A 22,912-nucleotide genomic window follows, 5' to 3' on the forward strand; every position below is an offset into this window, starting at 1 on the left:
TACACACACACACACACACACACACACACACTGTATATACACACACACACACACACCACACACACTGTATACACACACACACTGTATACACACACACACACCACACCACACACACTGTATACACACACACACACACACACACACACACACACTGTATACACACACACACACACACACACACACACACACACACACACACACTGTATACACACACACACTGTATACACACACACACACACACACCACACACCACACACCACACACACACACACACACACACACACACACACACACACACACCACACACACTGTATACACACACACACACACACACACACACACACACACACACTGTATACACACACTGTATATACACACACACACACACACACACACACCACACACCACACACACTGTATACACACACACACACACACACACACACACACACTGTATACACACACTGTATATACACACACACACACACACACACACCACACACACTGTATACACACACACACACACACGCCACACACACTGTATACACACACACACCACACACACTGTATACACACACACACACACACACCACACACACACTGTATACACACACACCACACACACTGTATACACACACACCACACACACACACACACACACCACACACCACACACACTGTACACACACACACACACACACACACACACACACACACACACACACACACACACACACTGTATACACACACTGTATATATACACACACACACACACACACACCACACACACTGTATACACACACACACACACACACACGCCACACACACTGTATACACACACACACCACACACACTGTATACACACACACACACACACACACACCACACACACACTGTATACACACACACCACACACACTGTATACACACACACCACACACACCGTATACACACACACACACACACCACACACACTGTATACACACACACACCACACACACTGTATACACACACACACACACACACACACACACACACACACACACACACACACACACACACACACACACACACTAACTGAAACTAAATACCAATGTTAACCAGTGGTATTTCAATCTGGATTTAAAAGACAACTGAAGCCGGGGCGTGGCTTCCGCGTTGGAAGAGACGGACGCGGCTTAGCTCAGCTCTTACCGGAGAGCAGGATTAGCGGCTCAAAGCGACGGTATCCAGCGGACTCCAGACATGCAGCAGGTAGAGGAGATGGCGCAGGAGATCGATATCTCCAAAAAACGAAAGCAGGCTCCGCCGCAACCCCGCAAAGTGACAGACTTTTTCCACCCACGTCTCTCAGAGCGGGCCCAAGATGGTGCCGGGCAGGAGGGGGACGCACAGACAACTCCTACCAGAAGCAGAGGGGACTCAGCAGCAGATCCAGGCTATGAGGACCAACAAGATACCGGCTCCTCTCCCACCGGCAGCCCTGCAAAATCCAGACCCAGGAGAGATTCTTCTGACATGGTAAGCGGCACAAGCCACCCCTCACCACGGGCTGACGCTACACTACTAGCCATGGAGGCTTTTCCAGCTTCTGACACTGCAGCTACGCAGTCCTTTATAAAAGAAATACTCCTGTCTTTTCGCTCCTCACTGATGGCTGAAATATCATCTCTGACAGCAGGCCTACACACTGAAATTGCTTCTTTAGGAAACAGAGTAAGCATGATTGAAGACAAAATGGGGGAGCTCATTAATGAGCACAATGTAATGGTGGATGCTTCAACCACCAACTCTGCAGATATAAAATGGCTGAAGGCTAAGTCAGCAGATCTGGAGGACAGGAATCGTCGTAACAACTTGAAATTTAGGGGTGTCCCAGAACAAATCCAGACATCAGATCTTAAAAAATATCTGAAGGATCTCACCAGATCTGTCCTCCCGGACACTGCAGACGTGGAATTAACTATAGACAGGGCTCACCGCCTACCCAGGCCATCACACCTAGCTGACTCGGTCCCCAGGGACGTCATAGCGAGATTTCTATTTTATCAGGTTAAAGAAGACCTGGTGAACGCTGCACGCAAGGCAGGATCCCTACCAGAACCTTACAATAACATTCAGTTATATGCAGATTTATCTGCCACTACCTTAAGTCTAAGACGCGAACTCCAGCCCTTCACCAGAGCCCTCCAACAAAAGCAGATAAACTACAAGTGGGGTTTTCCTACGAAGCTGCTCTTTTCATATCAAAACAGACATTACACAATTGTCTCATCAGAGGCTGGATACAAGGTGTTTAAGCAATTGCAAATTCAGGTCACTCAATCCTCTCCACCAAATATTCCAGTTTCTAAATCAACCAAGATATCTTCAGACTGGCAACGTCAAGGGAAACGCTGAAGGCGTATATCTTTAAGAAAGCTGGATTAAGCAAAAATAATAAAGTCCTGCGTCTCTGCTCACTAGCAGATTCATTTCCCCCACAACTTCATGTGGTACAGAAACTATGTCTCACATTCTCTATTAGAAGCGATCTGCTTCTTTATGTGTATAGTTTTTGATGTTAAGCGGTTTAAGCATATTTCTGCATGTTCTGATCCTAGGCTTGGTTTTTTTCTCCCTATCTCGCATGCTTGTTACATATCTTCAGGTGGTTTGACAAAAATCTCGTTTTATTACATCTATGAATTCCTTCAACATGATGATTCAGTGCGTTACACTGCTAGCAAAGGTCACTCATGCCGGTAAAAATTACAACTATAAATGTTAGGGGCCTTAACTCTCCTTTTAAAAGGCATCTCCTATGGAACGAGGCAAAGATACAGAAAACTCAAATAATCTTCGCGCAGGAGACTCATCTCCTGGAGAAAGATACTAAACTATGCTCTAATCCCACCTTCCCTTTGATTTATCATAGCACGTTTAACAAAAAAAAGAGAGGGGTAATGATGGCCTTTCATAGAGACTTGAAGGTAGAACCCTCAATAACTTCGGTAGATCCTAATGGGAGGTTCATTATCTTTGTGGGCTCAATCAATGATGAACCTATCACTCTGGTAGCGATATATAGTCCCAACGTAGCACAAAAAACTTTTTTACAAAAACTATGTACAAAGGTTAAATCAATACAACAGGGTCAATTACTAATAGGTGGCGACTTTAACGCCTGCCCTTCCAAGTTAGACTCCTCCTCCAACTCAAAACACCAGCTAATTGACAAACAAATGCGTTGGAATGAACTATTTGACCCGTGGCGTATTTTTCACAACTCCGAACGTGACTATACATTCTTCTCGAATGTACACAAAACACATTCTAGAATTGACTTATTCCTCACAGATAAAATACTGTTACAGAAAGTCCTTGACTCTGAGATTGGCCTTAAATCATGGTCTGACCACGCCCCTGTCCATATCATACTAGAGGATAAACTATCCCAAGCAAAAACGTCTATGTGGCGTCTTAATTCATCTCTCCTTACTGACAAGCCCTTTCTCGATAAACTGAATACGGAAATACAAGAATTCATAAAAATAAACAGCACTCCCGATATTAAATTTGCCACCATCTGGTCTGCTCTGAAGGCCTTTTCCAGGGGCATTTTAATCAAACAAGGCTCATATATGAAAAAAATAAGAACTGCTAAATATGACTCTCTTCTAGAGCAGATTGGGAGACAGGAGAAACTCCATAAACAGTCACCCTCAATTGAACTGGAAAAATAACTCTTTCGCTTAAGACACGATCTTTTGGCCTTATTACAATCGCGTTATGATTTTATCCCACAGAAATCCAAACTCAATAGCTATTTCCAGAATAATAAATCAAGCGCGTATCTGGCAAAATTGTTAAAGCAAAAACAGATGAAAACACAGATACACTCATTAATTAACCTAGCCACAAAAAAAACGGTCACAAATCCTAAACAGATTGCCGACCTATTCTGCGATTATTATGCAGGATTATACAATCTAAAAGAAGACAGACAAACTATACAACCTACAGAAGAAACAATATCGAATTTTCTAGCATCAATACACCTTCCTAAATTAAATGGAACCCAACTGGAAGAACTTAATGTTCCTTTCAGTGGGAAAGAAATAGCTACAACCATAAAAACTCTTAAGCGCAACAAGGCCCCAGGCCCTGATGGGTACTGTAACGAGTTTCTCCAGTCTCTAAATATGTCTCTGGTTCCTACATTGGTAAATCTATTTAATGAGTTCGCCACATCTGGACATATACCAGCGGAGTATCTTGAAGCCACGATCACGGTTTTACCTAAACCAGGGAAAGACGCAAATCAAACATCCAACTACAGGCCAATCTCTTTATTAAACGCTGACATAAAATTATATGCCAAATTACTGGCGAACAGGCTTATGAAACATACTCCCTTTCTCTTGAATTATGACCAAGTGGGATTTACTAGAGGCAGGCAGGCTTCTGATGCAACCAGACGAATGGCAAACCTCCTGAGATACGCCGAGCTCTGTCGAACGCCTTCTCTGCTACTGACTTTGGATGCGGAGAAGACGTTCGACAGAGTACATTGGCAATTCCTTAGGTCAACCTTAACCAAATTTGGATTTAGTGGAAATATAGTCACGGCAATAATGGCTTTATACACCACTCCATCTGCCCGGGTAAATGCTGCGGGGTTTATCTCCAAGCCATTTAGGATCTCAAACGGCACTAGACAAGGCTGTCCCCTGTCGCCAATAATATTTGTACTTCTTATGGAAACGATAGCACAAAAAATTCGCTCTAATTCAAAAATTTCAGGAATAACCATTAAGGGCACAGAACACGTTATTAGCCTTTTCGCAGACGACGTGGCTCTACTACTATCAAACCCTGAAACCTCGCTACCAGCTCTTTTACAAGACCTGCAGAGCTTCTCCGCAGCCTCACTTTACAAATTAAATCAACATAAATCGTTTATACTCGGACTCAATATCCATCCATCTCTGGAATCCCAATTAAAACTCAAGCATCAGTTTCCTTGGGCAGATGGCGCGGTGTCATATTTAGGGTTACAACTGACTAAAACTGCCTCAGACCTTTACAAGCACAACTATGTTCCCCTGCTACTAGACATAAAAAAAGAGTGCACTTCCTTGTCAAATTTCTGGCTATCATGGTCAGGACGTATCGCTGCCTTTAAAATGTTTTTACTTCCAAAGATTCTATATGTGTTTAGAACCCTACAAATCCCAATACCAAACACATGGTTTTTAGATCTCAAAAGATGCATTAATTCCTTTATTTGGAACGGTAAAAAGATAAGAACTTCATACCAAGTTATGACTCTATCCAAAAAGCAGGGTGGTATGGGCCTACCTAACATAGTAGCTTATTTCCATGCCGCCTCTCTAGAGATGGTTAGACACTGGTGGGATATATCCTCTGAAAAACCTTGGGTAAAATTAGAATCTCAAATCCTAGGCTTTAAACCTAGAGACCTTATAAACAGCATTTTACTGGGAGCTCCTGTTCCCCACTCCGTTTATCCGACGATTCAAACATCTCTCAAAGCGTGGGAACATTTTGTTAAATATCCTCCCACCTCCAGGGATACAATCCCCATTAAGGTTGCCATTTCGGCCTTGAAACATTTTACTCATGACCTGGACCTAAGAGCTTGGGAAGACTCAGGGATACAAAATTTACAAGACCTATATGAGGGGTCTCATATTAAACTGTTTGCTACTCTTTCTCAACAATATGCCTTACCGCAAAACCAACTATTTACGTATCATAGAATATTTCATCTGCTCAATTTAAGGGCTTTATATCCCCCAGCACTACCTACCAATATCGCAACCATGCTCAATTTTAAAGGACAGTTCAGGGGGGGCATTTCCATATGGTATGGAGCTATGTGCGCACTCAGTGTGTCACCTCTTAACAGATATGCCGTAATATGGTCCTCAGATTTACATTGCAACATATCTGTGGAGCAACTACTATCGGCCAACAAAATGACCATTAAGGTCTCAAAATGTAATACACATTGGGAAACCTCTAAGAAAGTGCTCTACAGATGGCATTTGACTCCCAGACAAATAGCCTCTTTCTCACCTAATGCATCCTCTCTCTGCTGGAAATGCAACAGAAGTATAGGGACATATCTTCATATGCTCTGGGAATGCCCCTTAGTCAAGAGTCTATGGAAGATGGTTGAAACCTTGATACGCACAGCCCTGCTCCCAAACTTCAGACTCAAACCTGAATTGGCGTTACTACAAGTCGGTGTTGCAGACTTACCCAAAAGACAACGCCCCCTTATTTGCCATATCATATTCAGCGCCCTGCATATGATATTAGTTCACTGGAAATCGTCCGAAGATTTCCAACAAGCTCATCTCTTAGCAAACACTAAATTGAATGTTCTAATGGAACAAAAAATTAGGGCTAGACTAAACATCAACAGCAGCGACTATTATATCCCCGAAGCCTGGGTTTAGTTGTCACCCCTTCCCTTGCTCTTGGACCCTAACAAATTCTTCTCTTCCCTACCCTCACAGACCCCACAAGGAGGTCTAAGTACAAATCACCTGGTTACAACACCCTGATCTCTCAGTTAGTTAAAGCATGCAGTTAGGATGTTATATCTCTGTTTTATGTTAGACTTAATTGTAGATTTACTAGTTATTCCATTATAAGCAATAGATTGCATAACGCATAGAATATAAGTAAGCGGAAGTAGCATATGTTCTGACGGAGGTCTGTGCTGGCCATCTGTTTCCGTCAGTAACACTTTTCATAGCAGTTCTCCATCTGGTTACCAGTTAGGTTATGTAAACACCAGCTAGGAGACAAAAAATTTGATGCATAATTTGATTGTATCAGATATGTTAAACGTATATAGGGCAACTTCTATCATTACCTGTTAATTGCTTACTGGATTTTATATGCGCAACGTTTGTTATGTTTTAAAAAAAAAATTGATTATGATGAAAAAAAGACAACTGAAGCCAGAGGGATACGGAGACTGCCATATTTATTTCCATTTAAGCAATACCAGTTGCCTGGCAGCACTGCGGATCCAATGCCTCTAATACCTTTAATCATAGACCAGGAACAATCATGCAGCAGATCAGGCATTACTGACATTATTGTCAGATCTGACAAGATTAGCTGCATGCTTGTTTATGGTGTTAGTCAGACACTACTGCAGCCAAATAGACCAGCAGGACGGCCAGGCAACTGGTTTTGTTTAAAGGGAACCTAAACTGAGAGGGATATGGATGTTTCCTTTTAAACAATACCAGTTGCCTGGCAGTACTGCTGATCTCTTTGGCTGCAGTGGTGGTGGAATCACACACCTGAAACAAGCATACAGATAATCCAGTATGTCTTCAGTCAGAGCACCTGATCTGCATGCTTGTTCAGGGGCTGTGGCTAAACGTCTTAGAGACACATGATCAGCAGGACAGTCAGGGAACTGGTATTATTTTAACTACCTCAAGACCACTCCACGCCCATGGGCGTGGACGCAGCGGCAGCCCAAGGAGCGGCTAACGCCAATTGGCGTCAAGTCCTGGGGCTGCATTTTGCAGGAAATTGATCGCAGGCTGCGCACGCATCTCCTGCTCGGGGGCGGAGCTCTGCCCCGACTTCAGTCTCTGAGCGCTGATCGCCGCTCGGGAGACTGTTAGATGCATCTTTACATGTAGTACAGCGCTGTGATCAGCAGTAGCACTGTACTGGGGACAGCCGTATGACACGGCTTTCCCCCTGGGGGACAAGAGAGTGATCGACTCTCATAGGCAGAAGCCTATGACAGTTGATTGCCAGGACTGGCTGCCTGCAGGGAGGGAGGGAGGTAAAAGGGAAACAAAATAAATAGGTAATTTTAACCACCTTAGGATCCTTGGTACGCATATCCACGCCCCTTTAAACTACACGTGCGGATCAGGGGGGTAGATATGCGTACTGCTGCCTTACCATCGTGTTCACGATCCCTGCGCTGTTTTCCGTCGATCCACCGCCGCAGCCCCCTCCATCTGTGATCAGGATGTGAGAATCTTTTGATTCTCAATCCTGATCACCGTTCCCGTGTCTTCAAGGAGCTTGTTAATGTCGCATAAGCTCTCAGACCCGACACTTCGGTGTTCCGCTGTGTTCTATTAATAGAAACACGGTCTCAATAGCATCATCTTGTGGCCAAAAAGTAAAATACACCTATTTATGCCACTACACTGTTTTCCATAGAAAGTTTATCATTATTTTTTTATTTTATTACTTTTAACCCCTTCCATCCCTGCCCCACAGTTACAGAAATAAAACACTTGTTAATTTTTTTTTTTTAAATTACATCATTTAATTTTTTTTACATAAATAGTTACCTTAGGGACTTTTCTAATACGGATGTCATGAGAGTATATTTTTTCAAAAAAAGTGCTTGTAATAAGTGAAAAAGTTTTAAAAATCCCTAAATGGAAAAATGCTCCATCATTTCCAGATAAAATATTAACACCATACATTGTACTAGGGACACAATTTAAATGTTGTAATAAACCGGACTAATGGGCAAATAAAATGTGTGGGTTTTATGTACCAAAGCACATTTTATTTTAAAACTATAATGGCTGAAAACTGAGAAATAATCATTTTTTTTTATTTTTTTCCTTATTATTCCCTTTACAATGCATATAAAATAAAATAATTCAGAACAAAAACTACCACCCAAAGAAAGTATAATTTGTGGCCAAAAAAAACAATATATAGATCATTTCAGTGTGATAAGTAACAATAAAGTTATCGATGAATGAATGGGAGGAACGCTGAAATGTGAAAGTTGTTTTGGTTTTTAAGGGAAAAAACCTGTGATCCTGAATTAATAAAAAAATAATGAACATAAATATTTATAAAAAAAATAAATAAATAAACACAGTGGGGGCGATCAGACTACACCAACAGAGAGCTCTGTTGGTGGGGGGGAAAGGGGGCAGGATCACTTGTGTGTTGTGTTGTCCTGCAGCTTGGCCTTAAAGCTGCAGTGGCCAATTAAACAAAACATTGCCTGGTCTTTGGGGGGGGGGGGGGTTAGCACTGTGGTCCTGAAGTGGTTAAAAGGAAAAATCCATATCCTTCTCAGTTTAGGTTCCCTTTTAAAAGGAAATAAACATGGCAGACTCCATATCCTTGTGACTTCAGTTGTCCTTTAAGTACCTACATGGATGGATATGTGCCGACTACCAATCAAGTGTGGCAAAGCTGCAATAAATCCTTTAAATGTGTAGGGCATAAATTATGTAAAGGTTTGTAAAGGTTTTAGGACTAGTGCTCCAGATTTTTCTTTGAAATGCATGATTAACTCTTAAAGGATACCCAAACTGAAATGTGACATAATGAGAAAGACATGTGTATGTACAGTGCCTAGCACACAAATAACTAGGCTGTGTTTCTTTTTTTATTTCTCTGCCTGGAAGAGTTAAATATAAGGTATGCAAGTGGCTGACTCAGTCCTGACTCAGACAGGAAGTGACTACAGTGTGATCATCAATGATAAGAAATTCCAACTATAAAACACTTTCCTAGCAGAAAATGGCTTCTGAGAGCAAGAAAGAGGTAAAAAAAGGGAAATATCTTATCAGTGAGGGTCACACTGTAGTCACTTCCTGTCTGAGTCAGGACTGAGTCAGCCACTTACATACCTGATATTTAACTCTTTCAGGCAGAGAAAGAAAAAAAGGAACACAGCATAGTTATTTGTGTGCTAGGCACTGTACATACGCATGTCTATCTCATTATGTCACATTTCAGTTCAGGTATCCTTTAAAGAGGAACTGTGACTAAGGATTGAACTTCATCCCAACCAGTCGCAGATACACCTTTTCCCGTGAGAAACCTATTCCTTTTCTCAAATAGATCATCTGGGGGGGGGGGGGGTCCTGTATGGCTGATAATGGGATGAAAATCCTCCCACAGTGTGATATCAGGACCATGGTGCTGACATCACACAGTGGGAGCCTTGTTGCATTGTGGGAAATAACATCTGTTTCCAATTGCCAAACAACCAGTATATACAGTAGGTTGCAAAAGTATTCGGCCCCCTTGAAGTTTTCCACATTTTGTCACATTACTGCCACAAACTTGCATCAATGTGATTGGAATTCCACATGAAACACCAATACAAAGTGGTGTACATGTGAGAAGCGGATCGAAAATCATACATCATTCCAAACATTTTTTAAAAAGAAATAACTGCAAAGTGGAGTGTGCGTAATTATTCAGCCTCCTGAGACAATACTTTGTAGAACCACCTTTTTCTGCAATTACAGCGGTCAGTCTTTTAGGGTATGTCTCTACCAGCTTTGCACATCTAGAGACTGAAATCCTTGCCCATTCTTCTTTGCAAAACAGCTCCAGCTCAGTCAGATTAGATGGACAGCGTTTGTGAACAGCAGTTTTCAGATCTTGCCACAGATTCTCGATTGGATTTAGATCTGGACTGGGACATTCTAACACATAGATATGTTTTGTTTTAAACCATTCCATTGTTGCCCTGGCTTTATGTTTAGGGTCATTGTCCTGCTGGAAGGTGAACCTCCGCCCAAGTCTTTTGCAGTCTCCAAGAGGTTTTCTTGCAAGTTTGCCCTGTATTTGGCTCCATCCATCTTCCCATCAACTCTGACTAGCTTCCCTGTCCCTGCTGAAGAGATGCACCCCCCGAGCATGATGCTGCCACCACCGTATTTGACAGTGGGGATGGTGTGTTCAGAGTGATGTGCAGTGTTAGTTTTCCGCAACACATTGCATTTTGGCCAAAAAGTTCCATTTTGGTCTCATCTGACCAGAGCACCTTCTTCCACATATTTGCTGTGTCACCCACATGGCTTGTGGCAAACTGCAAACGGGACTTCTTATGCTTTCTGTTAACAATGCCTTTCTTCTTGCCACTCTTCCATAAAGGCCAACTTTGTACAGTGCATGACTAATAGTTGTCCTATGGACAGAGTCTCCCACCTGAGCTGTAGATCTCTGCAGCTCGTCCAAAGTCACCATGGGCCTCTTGACTGCATTTCTGATCAGCGCTCTCCTTGTTTGGCCTGTGAGTTTAGGTGGATGGCCTTGTCTTGGTAGGTTTACAGTTGTGCCATACTCCTTCCATTTCTAAATGATCGCTTGAACAGTGCTCCGTGGGATGTTCAAGGCTTTGGAAATCTTTTTTTAGCCTAAGCCTGCTTTGAATTTCTCAATAACTTGATCCCTGACCTGTCTGGTGTGTTCTTTGGACTTCACGGTGGTGTTGCTCCCAATATTCTCTTAGACAACCTCTGAGGCCCTCACAGAGCAGCTGTATTTGTACTGACATTAGATTACACACAGGTGCACTCTATTTAGTCATTTGCACTCATCAGACAATGTCTATAGGCAACTGACTGCACTCAGATCAAAGGGGACCGATTACTTATGCACACACCACTTTGCAGTTATTTATTTGTAAAAAATGTTTGGAATCATGTATGATTTTCGTTCCACTTCTCATGTGTACACCACTTTGTATTGGTCTTTCATGTGGAATTCCAATAAAATTGATTCATGTTTGTGGCAGTAACATGACAAAATGTGGAACTTCAAGGGGGCCAAATACTTTTGCAACCCACTGTAACTCTGTGGATATGTATATCTATAAAAAACAAAAAACGTTTAGCCTATCACATTGTTAGGGGGTGTGGTTATAGGTAATAACAGTTGGTGTTGTCTGTCTTTTTAGGTGCAGGCTGATTGTGGATCAAACAACATGAACAAATTACATGGCGAATATCAATCATTTCTTGATCCCTCTTCTATTTTTTACCTATTCACTTTGCAAATGTATTGATTTATTTTTTCCCATTTTCGCTAAAGTTCCTCTTTAACTTTTGTTTTATCTCAAAGAAAGGTCGAGGTCCGGCTGGGAGAACACAACATCTTTGTAAGTGAAGGCACCGAGCAGTTCATCAGTAATGCCAAGTCCATCAAACATCCTAAATACAACTCTAGAACTCTGGACAATGACATTCTGCTAATCAAGCTGTCCTCTCCAGCCACCCTCAATGCCTATGTAAAAGCTATACCTCTACCTTCTGGCTGTGTCTCGGCTAAAGCCAGATGTCAGATTTCTGGCTGGGGAAATACACTCAGCAGTGGCTGTAAGTCTAAACCCTCCATTTTAGTATGTTTACAGATGGAGAATTTATACATAAGACCTATGTGACTTAAAGAGAAACTCCGACCAAGAATTGAACTTTATCCCAATCAGTATCTAATACCCCCTTTTACATGAGAAATCTATTCCTTTTCACAAACAGACCATCAGGGGGCGCTGTATGACTGATATTGTGGTGAAACCCCTCCCACAAGAAACTCTGAGTATGTACTCTTGGCAGTTTCCTGTCTGTGAACCTTGCTGCATTGTGGGAAATAACTGTTTACAGCTGTTTCCAACTGCCAAAAAAACATGCAGCAGCTACATCACCTGCCAACAGTAAAAATGTCACCATGTAATAATTGTCAGAATGTAAATTAGGGATTTAAAAGATTTTACAATGGGCAAACACTGACTAAATCATTTATACATAATTATAGTAAAAATGAAACACTTTTTTTTTATTACATTATTTTCACTGGAGTTCCTCTTTAAGGTATGTATACACATCTGATATTTCTGAACGACCTGTCGTTCAAACCGGTAGTTTGAACAACAGTTTGGCATATGTATGAATGCTCATTAGACTGATAGCAGCAGTTTTGACTGATCCACTTGGCGGATCCGTGGACTAACTGTCGTTCAAATGACAATTAGGTACATACATGTGTACAAATGACTTTAAAGTTTGACCAGTCATTTTTTATTTAAAACTAAAACCAACAAGTCATCTGACCAGTCATTTAATCTAGTCTATTGTTCTATCAAATCCATTTCCAAGTCAAATGACATGTAAATTAGCTGTAATTAGCATTTCAAACATTTTGTCGTCTGTGTACAGATGGAGTATGAATGACTTTTTACTTGAATGACAAGTCGTTCAATTGTCCGGTTTGAACAACAATCGGGCATAAAATCAGACGTGTATACGCACCTTTAAAGGGAACCTGAAGTGAGAGGTGTATGGAGGCTGTCATATGATTTTTTTAACAATACCAGTTTCTTGAAACAATCATGCAGCTAATCTTGTCAGACTTTTCTCAGAAACACCTGATCTGCTGCATGCTTGTTCATTGTCTATGGCTAAAAGTATTAGAGGCAGAGGATCAGCAGGACAGCTAGGCAATTAGTGTTATTTAAAATTAAATAAATATGTCAGCCTCCATATTCCTCTAACTCCAGGTTGGCTTTGAAGATGAACTCTTCTTTTAAAGACTTTACTAGTAGTTTAAATAAGGAGAGCAAAATGCAAGAACACCTGTAGATGCAGAGAACCTATTTACTCTAGTCAACAAAAATCAACTGCAGATGTGACTTTTCTCCTGCATGATGAATGTTATTAGTCAAGCCAAATAATGCTATCTGGAGCCTGATTATATAATATCCAAGTCCCAGCGGTGATACCCGGAGCTTGTTAAATAACCCGAACAGAGCTCAGCTATCTAGCACCACCACCTCTTGTTCTTCACCCAGTGCCCAAATTACAATAGCTAGCTGGCGCCCATCTTAACTACTTTATGTAACAATTCCTAAGGAGTAATCAAGACTAGGAATGAGCATGAATTTTACATCATTGTAATTTAATTGTTATTTTTATTTGATGCCAAATCGCAATGCAAAATTTCTGGAAAAATCGTACTTAATTTTGTTTGTAACTGTAATCAGAAAACTAATTTTACATTTTTGAGTAATTTTGTGCAGATTTTAGCGGCTAATAGAAAATCCCCCCTACATGCTATCATTACCAAAATTGTCACTTATATTAAGGGGAATAGAGGAGCCAAGTCCAAAATTATTTTTTTTCAAAAATACCTTGTAGGTTAAAAATGCCAAGAAATTTTTTTTTCTAAACTATCATTTAAAAATTATTTTTCTTTTGCATTTTTTCACAAAAACTACCAAGGTTTTTTTTTTTTTTTTTTTGGAAACATTTTTTTTACTTGTTCCCCCATTTCCCTCAACATACCTTGCACTGTCATGTGTACCCCAATACCTCAATAGCCTACTCGGTGAGTAAAAATGATTCTGATTCTGAAGATAGCATGTAGCATGTGATTTCTAAACTTGGCGCCCCATAGCAGCAATGATGTGCTGCACGACGCGCGTAAGAGTAATTCGGGGCTCCAGCGATCGCCGGACCCCAAATTAAACCTCTCTCTGAGTTGCGACGACCCAGAGGAGGAATAATATTTTAGGCTGCCGTGGACTTACGCAGCAGCAGGTTGAGCCATCATTTGGCTCACCCTGTGCGCAGCTCACCAGTAGTGTACACATACATACGCTTTGCTGACCCATTAGGTTTTCAGGTGCACAGAATACAGTTGTAGGTAGATTATCCTGCCCCTTCACAACTTATAATGTAAGAAGAGGTCTATCAGAAGATAAAATCTAAGAAGTGTGGGGGGAGGGGTAAAAGAATGTGCCCCATAAGGATTACATTATTAAAGGGGAACTTCTGCCTAAACAAACATACTGTCATTAAGTTACATTAGTTATGTTAATTAGAATAGATAGGTAATATAATCTCTTACCCACCCCATTTTAAAAGAACAGGCAAATGTTTGTGATTCATGGGGGCTGCCATCTTTGTCATGGGGCAGCCATCTTTTTGGTTGAAAGGAGGTGACAGGGAGCAGGAGACACAGTTCCAACTGCCCTGTGTCCTGATCACCCCTCCCAGCTGTACACGCTAGGCTTCAAATGTCAAATTCAAAATGTAAAAAAAAAAAAATACACCAAAACAGCAGAACGAGAACAACATCAGAAATCCCATCATGCTTTGCACAGCATTAGGGGTAAAATGCCCGGGCAGTTTTTTTCTGTGCAGGTAAAAATGAGGCTTGTATAAGAGAAAAAAGTTCTGATGCTGTGAAACAGTTAAAGAAACACCAGGCCTTTTCAGTGCTGCTGAGTCGATTTTTAGTCTGGAGGTTCACTTTAAGCACAACAATCATGTAATTCATACTGAAATAAATGAGCTCTATGTTTGTTTGAACTCTGATTGAACTTGTTTACTTTGCACCGCATCTCGTTTCTTTGTACTGCAATTTTAATAAAGCTTCAATAATTGCTTTAATAAAGTACTTTTTCTATTTGTAGCCAATTACCCAGATCTTCTTCACTGTGTTGACGCTCCTGTTTTGACTGATGCTGAGTGCAACAATGCCTACCCAGGCGAAATTACAGCTAACATGATCTGTGTTGGTTACCTGGAGGGAGGAAAGGATTCATGTCAGGTAATGAAGTTTGATACATTTTATAAGAAATGCCTAGTAGACAATGGCAGTGCTGGGCCGAAATTACGCATGAGCGTAATTAAGCATCGTAATTCACTACAAATTTACGCATAAGCGTTACGCGTAACTTACGGTCTTACGCGTAATTATTTACGTGTAAGACATAAAGCGGTATCGTAATTACGCCATCTACCGTAATTGCGTAGGTATGCGTAATTTTACACTCACTTACGCGTAATTTTACGCGTAATTACTAACGTACAACTCCCCTTTTCTAAGAGTAGCCAATCAGTCAACATGTTTGGTTGGGACTTGGTAGCTACATCCTAAGCACACGCACGCATACGCACGCGTACGTTTTGACACATAAGGATGATGCGTACGCAATAGTTGTCACAGTGATTTCTATTGCGTACACATCATCCGTGCATGCATCAAAACGTACACGTTAATGGGTATTACGACACTACGCATAACATTGTAGCGTAAGCACCTGCATTACGGTATTCTTACGCGTAACTGTGTAAGTTAACGCGTAATTACAGTGATGACCCATAGATAATTTCCTACGCCGTAACCGTAATTGCGTAATGCATAATAGCGTACAATTACGCGCAATGATCCGTAAGCATAGATTTTTACATTATGACCAGCACCAGACAATGGCACTTTGTAGTGTTGTGTGTATTTTTAAGATGCTATTGTTGTTTGAATATTATTTTGTTTAAGGGGAACAGGGTAGGTTGGATTGCAGCAGCTGCAACAATGCTGTGGGAAGGTTTTAGAGATGGCCACAGACCTGGGGGAGGAAGGCTAAGGCGATGTGCGGACGGCTCGATGGTGAGCTCTGGGGGTCTCCTTATTAAAGGAGACTACCAGATGCAGCAGTGGAAGATGGCGCTGAATGTTCAGCGGGTGTGCACGTGCATCTTCAGGGGAGAGAAGAAGCAGTGCCGTGATGCTGAAGGACAGCACCACAGAGTAAAACCTCGTCCCCCATCGCCCGGGAAAAGGGAGCCTTGGAGTAATGCTCCCTAGTGATCAGCCACTGCGCAAAGGAAACCGGCAATAGGATCGGCCGGTAATCCTGGTGTGATAGCAAGGTGATAAGTATATTGCATCTGCAAGCTACTTATCCCCTTTAATAGGATATGGCTCTTTGTGACATTAAGGGTCCTGTCACACCAAATAGCGTTTTTGGGGTCGTTTTCATTTTTGAAAAAACGCCTCCATTGACATATTAAAATCGTGGTAAAATCACGTCAAAATTGCCGTAATCGTTATTTATTTTATCATGATTTTAATGTAAGTCAATGGAGTCGGTTTTTAAAAAATGAAAACGACCCCAAAAACACCATTTGGTGTGACCGGGCCCTATCTGATTTATGAAATACACGGCACTAGACACGTTGTGCTATGAATTAATTTTGCTTAGTATTATTGTCTTGGCTGAAAATTGTGAAGGGAACTTACATTGTATACACTTATGACTACTGTAACTCTTATTTGGGTGGAATTGAACCATCAGTATTCATTTTAATTATTATTCATTGTTCCTAAAATAAAGAACTGAAATTTAAGTGAATATATAAATACATATACTGTTATTTTGTTTATGTCAGGGCAATTTTTTTTCCCCTCCAATAATTTGTAGTTTTTTAAACTAGCAGATGCAATGGGCTTGATTCACAAAGCCGTGCTAACTCATCGCATGGTTGCGCTAGCGTTTTACGCGTATTACAATGCGCGTAACGGTTTTCACACACAATCACAAATTTTCACGTTCGCACGTGAAAATTCACAATTGCATGTGAAAACCGTTAAGCATGTTATAACGTGCGCAAAACACTTGTGAAACCATGCTATGAGTTAGCACTGCTTTGTAAATCAAGCCCAATGTATTTTCCTACTTAGGGAATATAAGCTTTGTTTGTGTTTTTCTGACTAAGGGCCCGTTTCCACTTGTGCGGTGCGGAATCACCGCTGATTCCCCGCTGACGAAATCGCATGTGGGTGCGATTCCGCATGCGTATTTTACGGCGATTTAACATGCGATTTCGCGTAAGTTAGTATTTATGCGATTTTAACCATGTCACTGGCTGTGTGATTTAACATTAGTTTCTATGCGAAATCGCGGTAAAATACGCATGCCAAAACGCATGCGATTTCCCTATTAAATACATTAGCGGCGATTCGCGTAGCGGTGTGCGGCGTGCGAATTCTGAGGTCTCTTCCTTGCAGATTTCTCCCGCACAGAAAAACGCTCAGGATTACTGACAGATGGAAACAGGGCCATCCACTTGTATTGGCTATGCGAATCCGCATGCAGACAACGCATGCGGATTCGCGATAGTGGAAACGGGCCCTTATTACTGGGCACTGGTTCCAAACTTGCATAAACTTGATTTACAGATCCTCAGAAATGACAAGCCATTACAGACGCAGGGGGTGAAGAAAGATTATCCTGAGAGCTGTTTTAAGGGTCATCCAATTTTTCAAGGACCACTACACAAAAATGGCCTCTAACGAAGCTGGGTGACCCGTGAAAAAGGTTGTCAGGCCTTTTCTTACCCCAGTGTCTGTAATGTCTTTTCATTCCTGAGGATCTGTAATTAAAGTCTATGCAAGTTTGTAAGGCCTCGTTCACATCATTAGCGCAGATGTCTGTGCGATTGGAACGCAACGCGTCCGATCGCACGCCATCTGCGCTCCTATGCGCTGCGCTGCAGATCCCATTCATTACAATGAATGGGATCTGCGCTGCGATTCCCAAAAATGCGTGCAGCACGCGATAGCGCAATCGCGCTGCCACGCAGCGCATATGATGGGAACGGTAGAAGGGCTGTCTATGCCCTTCTACCGTTCTTGCGTGTCGCACACTATACGCGCTGCCAAAATGCGCACGGCAGCGCGTATAGTCTGAACGAGGCCTAACTTGTTCTCAGTGCTATCTTTCTTGATTACTGCGGATTAACTGGCTTAGAGCTGTTGTGTTGTGGACCGTGGACCGTTTGGATCCCATCAGTAAGTGATTGCCAAAGCACTGAGTGCCAGCCTACTGGATACTTTCATCTTTAGATTACTGAATATAATCTATAATCACTATTCTCTACAAACCTCATCAGCTGTTTCTTCATATGTTCCTCTTTGTACTTTCCATAGAGAAGGTGAAGAAATTTTATTATTATTATAATTATTATTATTATTATTTAGTATTTATATAGCACTATCATCTTCTGCAGCACTGTACAGAGTATATTGTCTTATCACTAATTGTCCCTCAGAGGGGTTCACAATCTAATCCCTACCCTACTCATATGTATGTATCATAGTCTAGGGAAAATTTTAGGGGGAAGCCAATTAACTTATCTGTATGTTTTTTAGTGATGTGTCATGGGGATCATGTCATGTGTGTTAGCATTCTGTTACTTTGGTTTATTATCATTTTTCAATGTATTTGTTGTCCCTCAGGGTGACTCTGGTGGTCCTGTGGTTTGTGGTGGAGAATTGCAGGGTGTCGTCTCCTGGGGATACGGCTGTGCCCAGACGAACTATCCTGGTGTCTACACGAAGGTCTGCAACTACAACACCTGGATCCAAGACACTGTTGCTGCCAATTAATCCCACATTTGCCTTCTTATATAATTACATATACTGGCATCTTAATCTATCTGTGACTTTTTAATAAACCCTTATCATTTATATTTGTGATGCATTTGTTTTTGTTTTTTTTTTCTTTGTTCTTTATTTTATTTTTAACAAATCTTGTTATAACACTTTTAAGGAAACAGAACCCAAAGCCATATTTAAAAAAATATGTTTTGGATAGCCTAAAGAATAGTTATAAACTCTGCCATACTGATAGTGGTTTCTGTCTCCCATTGGAGATAATTACCCTCACTCCCTGTAATGGTTACAATGGAAGCTCTTGTGTAACTCTTGTATAAGACCCTGGTGTCATATAGGACACAGAAGGAAGGATAGCAGTAAAAGCATGGCAGTGGTGCTACCACTGCATGGGTGGGAAGAGGCCAATTAGAGCTTTGGAAAAGAGGTGTGTGTGTGGGAAGGGGGGCAACCTGTGTGAGCCTCTGCCATACTAACTATAATAACAGCCCACATGGTACATGATATGGGACTTTGTAAGAGAGGGGAAACAAAGCCTTTCCCTTTCCTACACAGCCCTTGTCCATATATGGTGCCCAGGTGGAGGTGGGGATGCAGAGGAGGGGCTTATGTTAAAAATCTGGGTACCAACTTTAAGAAGGGGACTTCACTTTCGGATGTTTTGGGCCCTCTAGTTGCATAGTTATAGAGGGTCAGTTGTTTGAACCGATAGCTATTTAGTGTTAAGAATAGAACAATACACATTTATCAGGAGAAAAAAAAACTTCTTCTCTACTTCTTTCTTCTGTGACTTCTTTCTTTTGTCTTATCCCTTTTTCTTTAATTTTGATTAATATGTCCTGGCTGCTGGTCCCCACCATTACTTGTTGCTGTTGAACACCAGCTACTTGCTGCCGGGTCCACCCATTGCTTACGTACTGCCCACTAGAAGCACATGCCGCATGCTGCTTCTCACCAGCTCTCTGGCCCCATACTCCCAGGGGAGTATTTTCATTGGTCCACTAAAGTATTGTTACCCAACCCTGTCCTCAAGGCCCACTAACAGTGCACATTTTGTGGAAATCCACAGAGATAGTTAATCAGCTTTGCTGAGACACACTAATTACCTCACCTGTGCGTGTTTGTGGTTTTCTGCAAAACATGTACTGTTGATGGGCCTTGAGGACAGGGTTGGGGAACTCTGCACTAAAGTGATCAATGGAAATCCTTCTCAGGAGTATTCTTATTGGTTAAAAACCTGGACCAATGGTGAGTCCCGTTGGGAGGCTCAATAATGCTTGCCCCATGGCTCCCTGAATAGCATATCACCACAGAGAACTGGCATGAATCAGAATCAGAATCATTGTATTTTGTTGTATGACAAACCGGCTTAATCTTAGAACATAATGGGCCATATCCAGTTGCAGAACTTGGCAGCAGTGGTGCTCAGCAGAGCTCGAATATTCGAGTAGCTCGAATATTCGAGCTCTTTTTCAGCTATTCGAGCTCGGTATTCGAGCTCCGAATAGCTGCAGCTATTCGAATGGGCTATTCGAGTAAACGCGAATAGCCCATTCACTATTCGAGCTATTCGAGCAAACGGCGCTATTCGAGCTCGAATACCGAGCTCGAATAGCGTCATAGCCCAGATTGATGTCCTTAGAGCCAATCAGAGGGCTCCCAGGCCCTCTGACAGCAGCCAATCACAGAGGGGGACCCTGGCCAGCCCCTACCCTATAAATAGCGGCCGCCATGTTCCGTTTCTCCGTCCTTGCCTGAGACTTGCATAGAGAGAGAGTTGCTCCTTTGTGCTTTGGCTTAGCAAGAGCTCTATTGTGGTCATTTACCTAGCGTTTTTGCTCACATACACCTCCTATACACACCTATATTGTTGTTAGTTAGATAGACATTGTATTTTAGTTAGTAGCTTTTGTGTTACATAGAGACAGGCCAGCTGCTGCAGGCAAGCTTACAGCTTTAGGCCTCAGGGCCTTGCCTGTGTGGGCAGCTGTCCTCCTGTCCTCTGTTAGTTTATTTCTCATTAGTATTAGACAGTATTAGACAGTATTAGATAGTATTAGACAGTATTTCTGCTGTCCTTTACTACTTAGTGATTGTATTTTGTATTGTAGTTATATACTGTAACTGTACTAGGACACTCACTGTCACTGTTCATAGGCTACTAGCTCCTGCGTGTGCTTGCACTCACTGTCTGTGTACACACACTCTATTTCCTTCTGAATAGTTATATACTGTAACTGTACTAGGACACTCACTGTCACTGTTCATAGGCTACTAGCTCCTGCGTGTGCTTGCACTCACTGTCTGTGTACACACACTCTATTTCCTTCTGAATAGTTATATACTGTAACTGTACTAGGACACTCACTGACTGTCACTGTTCATAGGCTACTAGCTCCTGCGTGTGCGTGCACTCACTGTCTGTGTACTGTACACACACTCTATTTCCTTCTGAATAGTTATATACTGTAACTGTACTAGGACACTCACTGACTGTCACTGTTCATAGGCTACTAGCTCCTGCGTGTGCGTGCACTCACTGTCTGTGTACTGTACACACACTCTATTTCCTTCTGAATAGTTATATACTGTAACTGTACTAGGACACTCACTGACTGTCACTGTTCATAGGCTACTAGCTCCTGCGTGTGCGTGCACTCACTGTCTGTGTACTGTACACACACTCTATTTCCTTCTGAATAGTTATATACTGTAACTGTACTAGGACACTCACTGACTGTCACTGTTCATAGGCTACTAGCTCCTGCGTGTGCGTGCACTCACTGTCTGTGTACTGTACACACACTCTATTTCCTTCTGAATAGTTATATACTGTAACTGTACTAGGACACTCACTGACTGTCACTGTTCATAGGCTACTAGCTCCTGCGTGTGCGTGCACTCACTGTCTGTGTACTGTACACACACTCTATTTCCTTCTGAATAGTTATATACTGTAACTGTACTAGGACACTCACTGACTGTCACTGTTCATAGAGTTGGGCCGAACCTCCGATTTTCGGTTCGCGAACCGGGTTCGCGAACTTTCGCGAAAGGTTCGGTTCGCGTTAAAGTTCGCGAACCGCAATAGACTTCAATGGGGATGCGAACTTTGAAAAAAAAAATTAATTATGCTGGCCACAAAAGTGATGGAAAAGATGTTTCAAGGGGTCTAACACCTGGAGGGGGGGATGGCGGAGTGGGATACATGCCAAAAGTCCCCGGGAAAAATCTGGATTTGACGCAAAGCAGCGTTTTAAGGGCAGAAATCACATTGAATGTTAAATGACAGGCCTAAAGTGCTTTCAAACATCTTGCATGTGTATACATCAATCAGGTAGTGTAATTAAGGTACTGCTTCACACTGACGCACCAAACTCATCGTGTAACGCACCGCAAACAGCTGTTTGTGTAGTGACGGCCGTGCTGGACTGGTGCGCACCATGGCGAGAGTGCAGGTTTTGGTGGCTTTACAGCCCATATGGTCAGTCACCTGGCTGATGTAGCTGAATGACAGAACAGTGACTGTCCAGCTGATCAAATTTGGTCTGACCACAATGAGGCAACGACCTTATTATCGTGGGTGTGCCCCCCGAGACACTCATCTAGGCGCCGGTCATTGCTCCATTGTGATACGCAAGCCCCTTCACCACGGCAAGGTAATGATCACGAAGGGGAATGGGCGCATGTTCATGCCTTTTCTTTTGTTGTTGCAGCTGCCCGCAGTGCAGCCAGAAAAATTAGGCAGTCATGTACACGCACCCGAAAAATTATTACAGCGGCCGCTGCTAGCAGCGGCCTAAAAAATTCAGCAATCCGCCTGGAGTCCCGGACCCTGTTGGTGGTGGCGGAGAAGGTAGTGAAGCGGCCTGCAGGCAGACATGCTGTGTGGAGGGACTGGGAGCGACTT

General features: G+C 42.2%; 1 protein-coding gene across 1 annotated transcript in view; it reads left to right on the plus strand.

The window, feature by feature from the left end:
* LOC137535949 (trypsin-like) overlaps positions 1-18,996 on the plus strand; it is a 31,946-nt gene extending 12,950 nt beyond the window's left edge. The window contains exons 3-5 of the mRNA XM_068257838.1: positions 11,890-12,143; positions 15,239-15,375; positions 18,847-18,996. Of these exons, the coding sequence (XP_068113939.1) occupies positions 11,890-12,143; positions 15,239-15,375; positions 18,847-18,996 (541 nt within the window). The remainder of the gene's footprint in view (positions 1-11,889; positions 12,144-15,238; positions 15,376-18,846) is intronic.
* Positions 18,997-22,912: the final 3,916 nt, after the last annotated feature.

Source organism: Hyperolius riggenbachi, chromosome 10 (genome assembly GCF_040937935.1).
Source record: "Hyperolius riggenbachi isolate aHypRig1 chromosome 10, aHypRig1.pri, whole genome shotgun sequence".
Lineage (NCBI taxonomy): Eukaryota > Metazoa > Chordata > Amphibia > Anura > Hyperoliidae > Hyperolius > Hyperolius riggenbachi.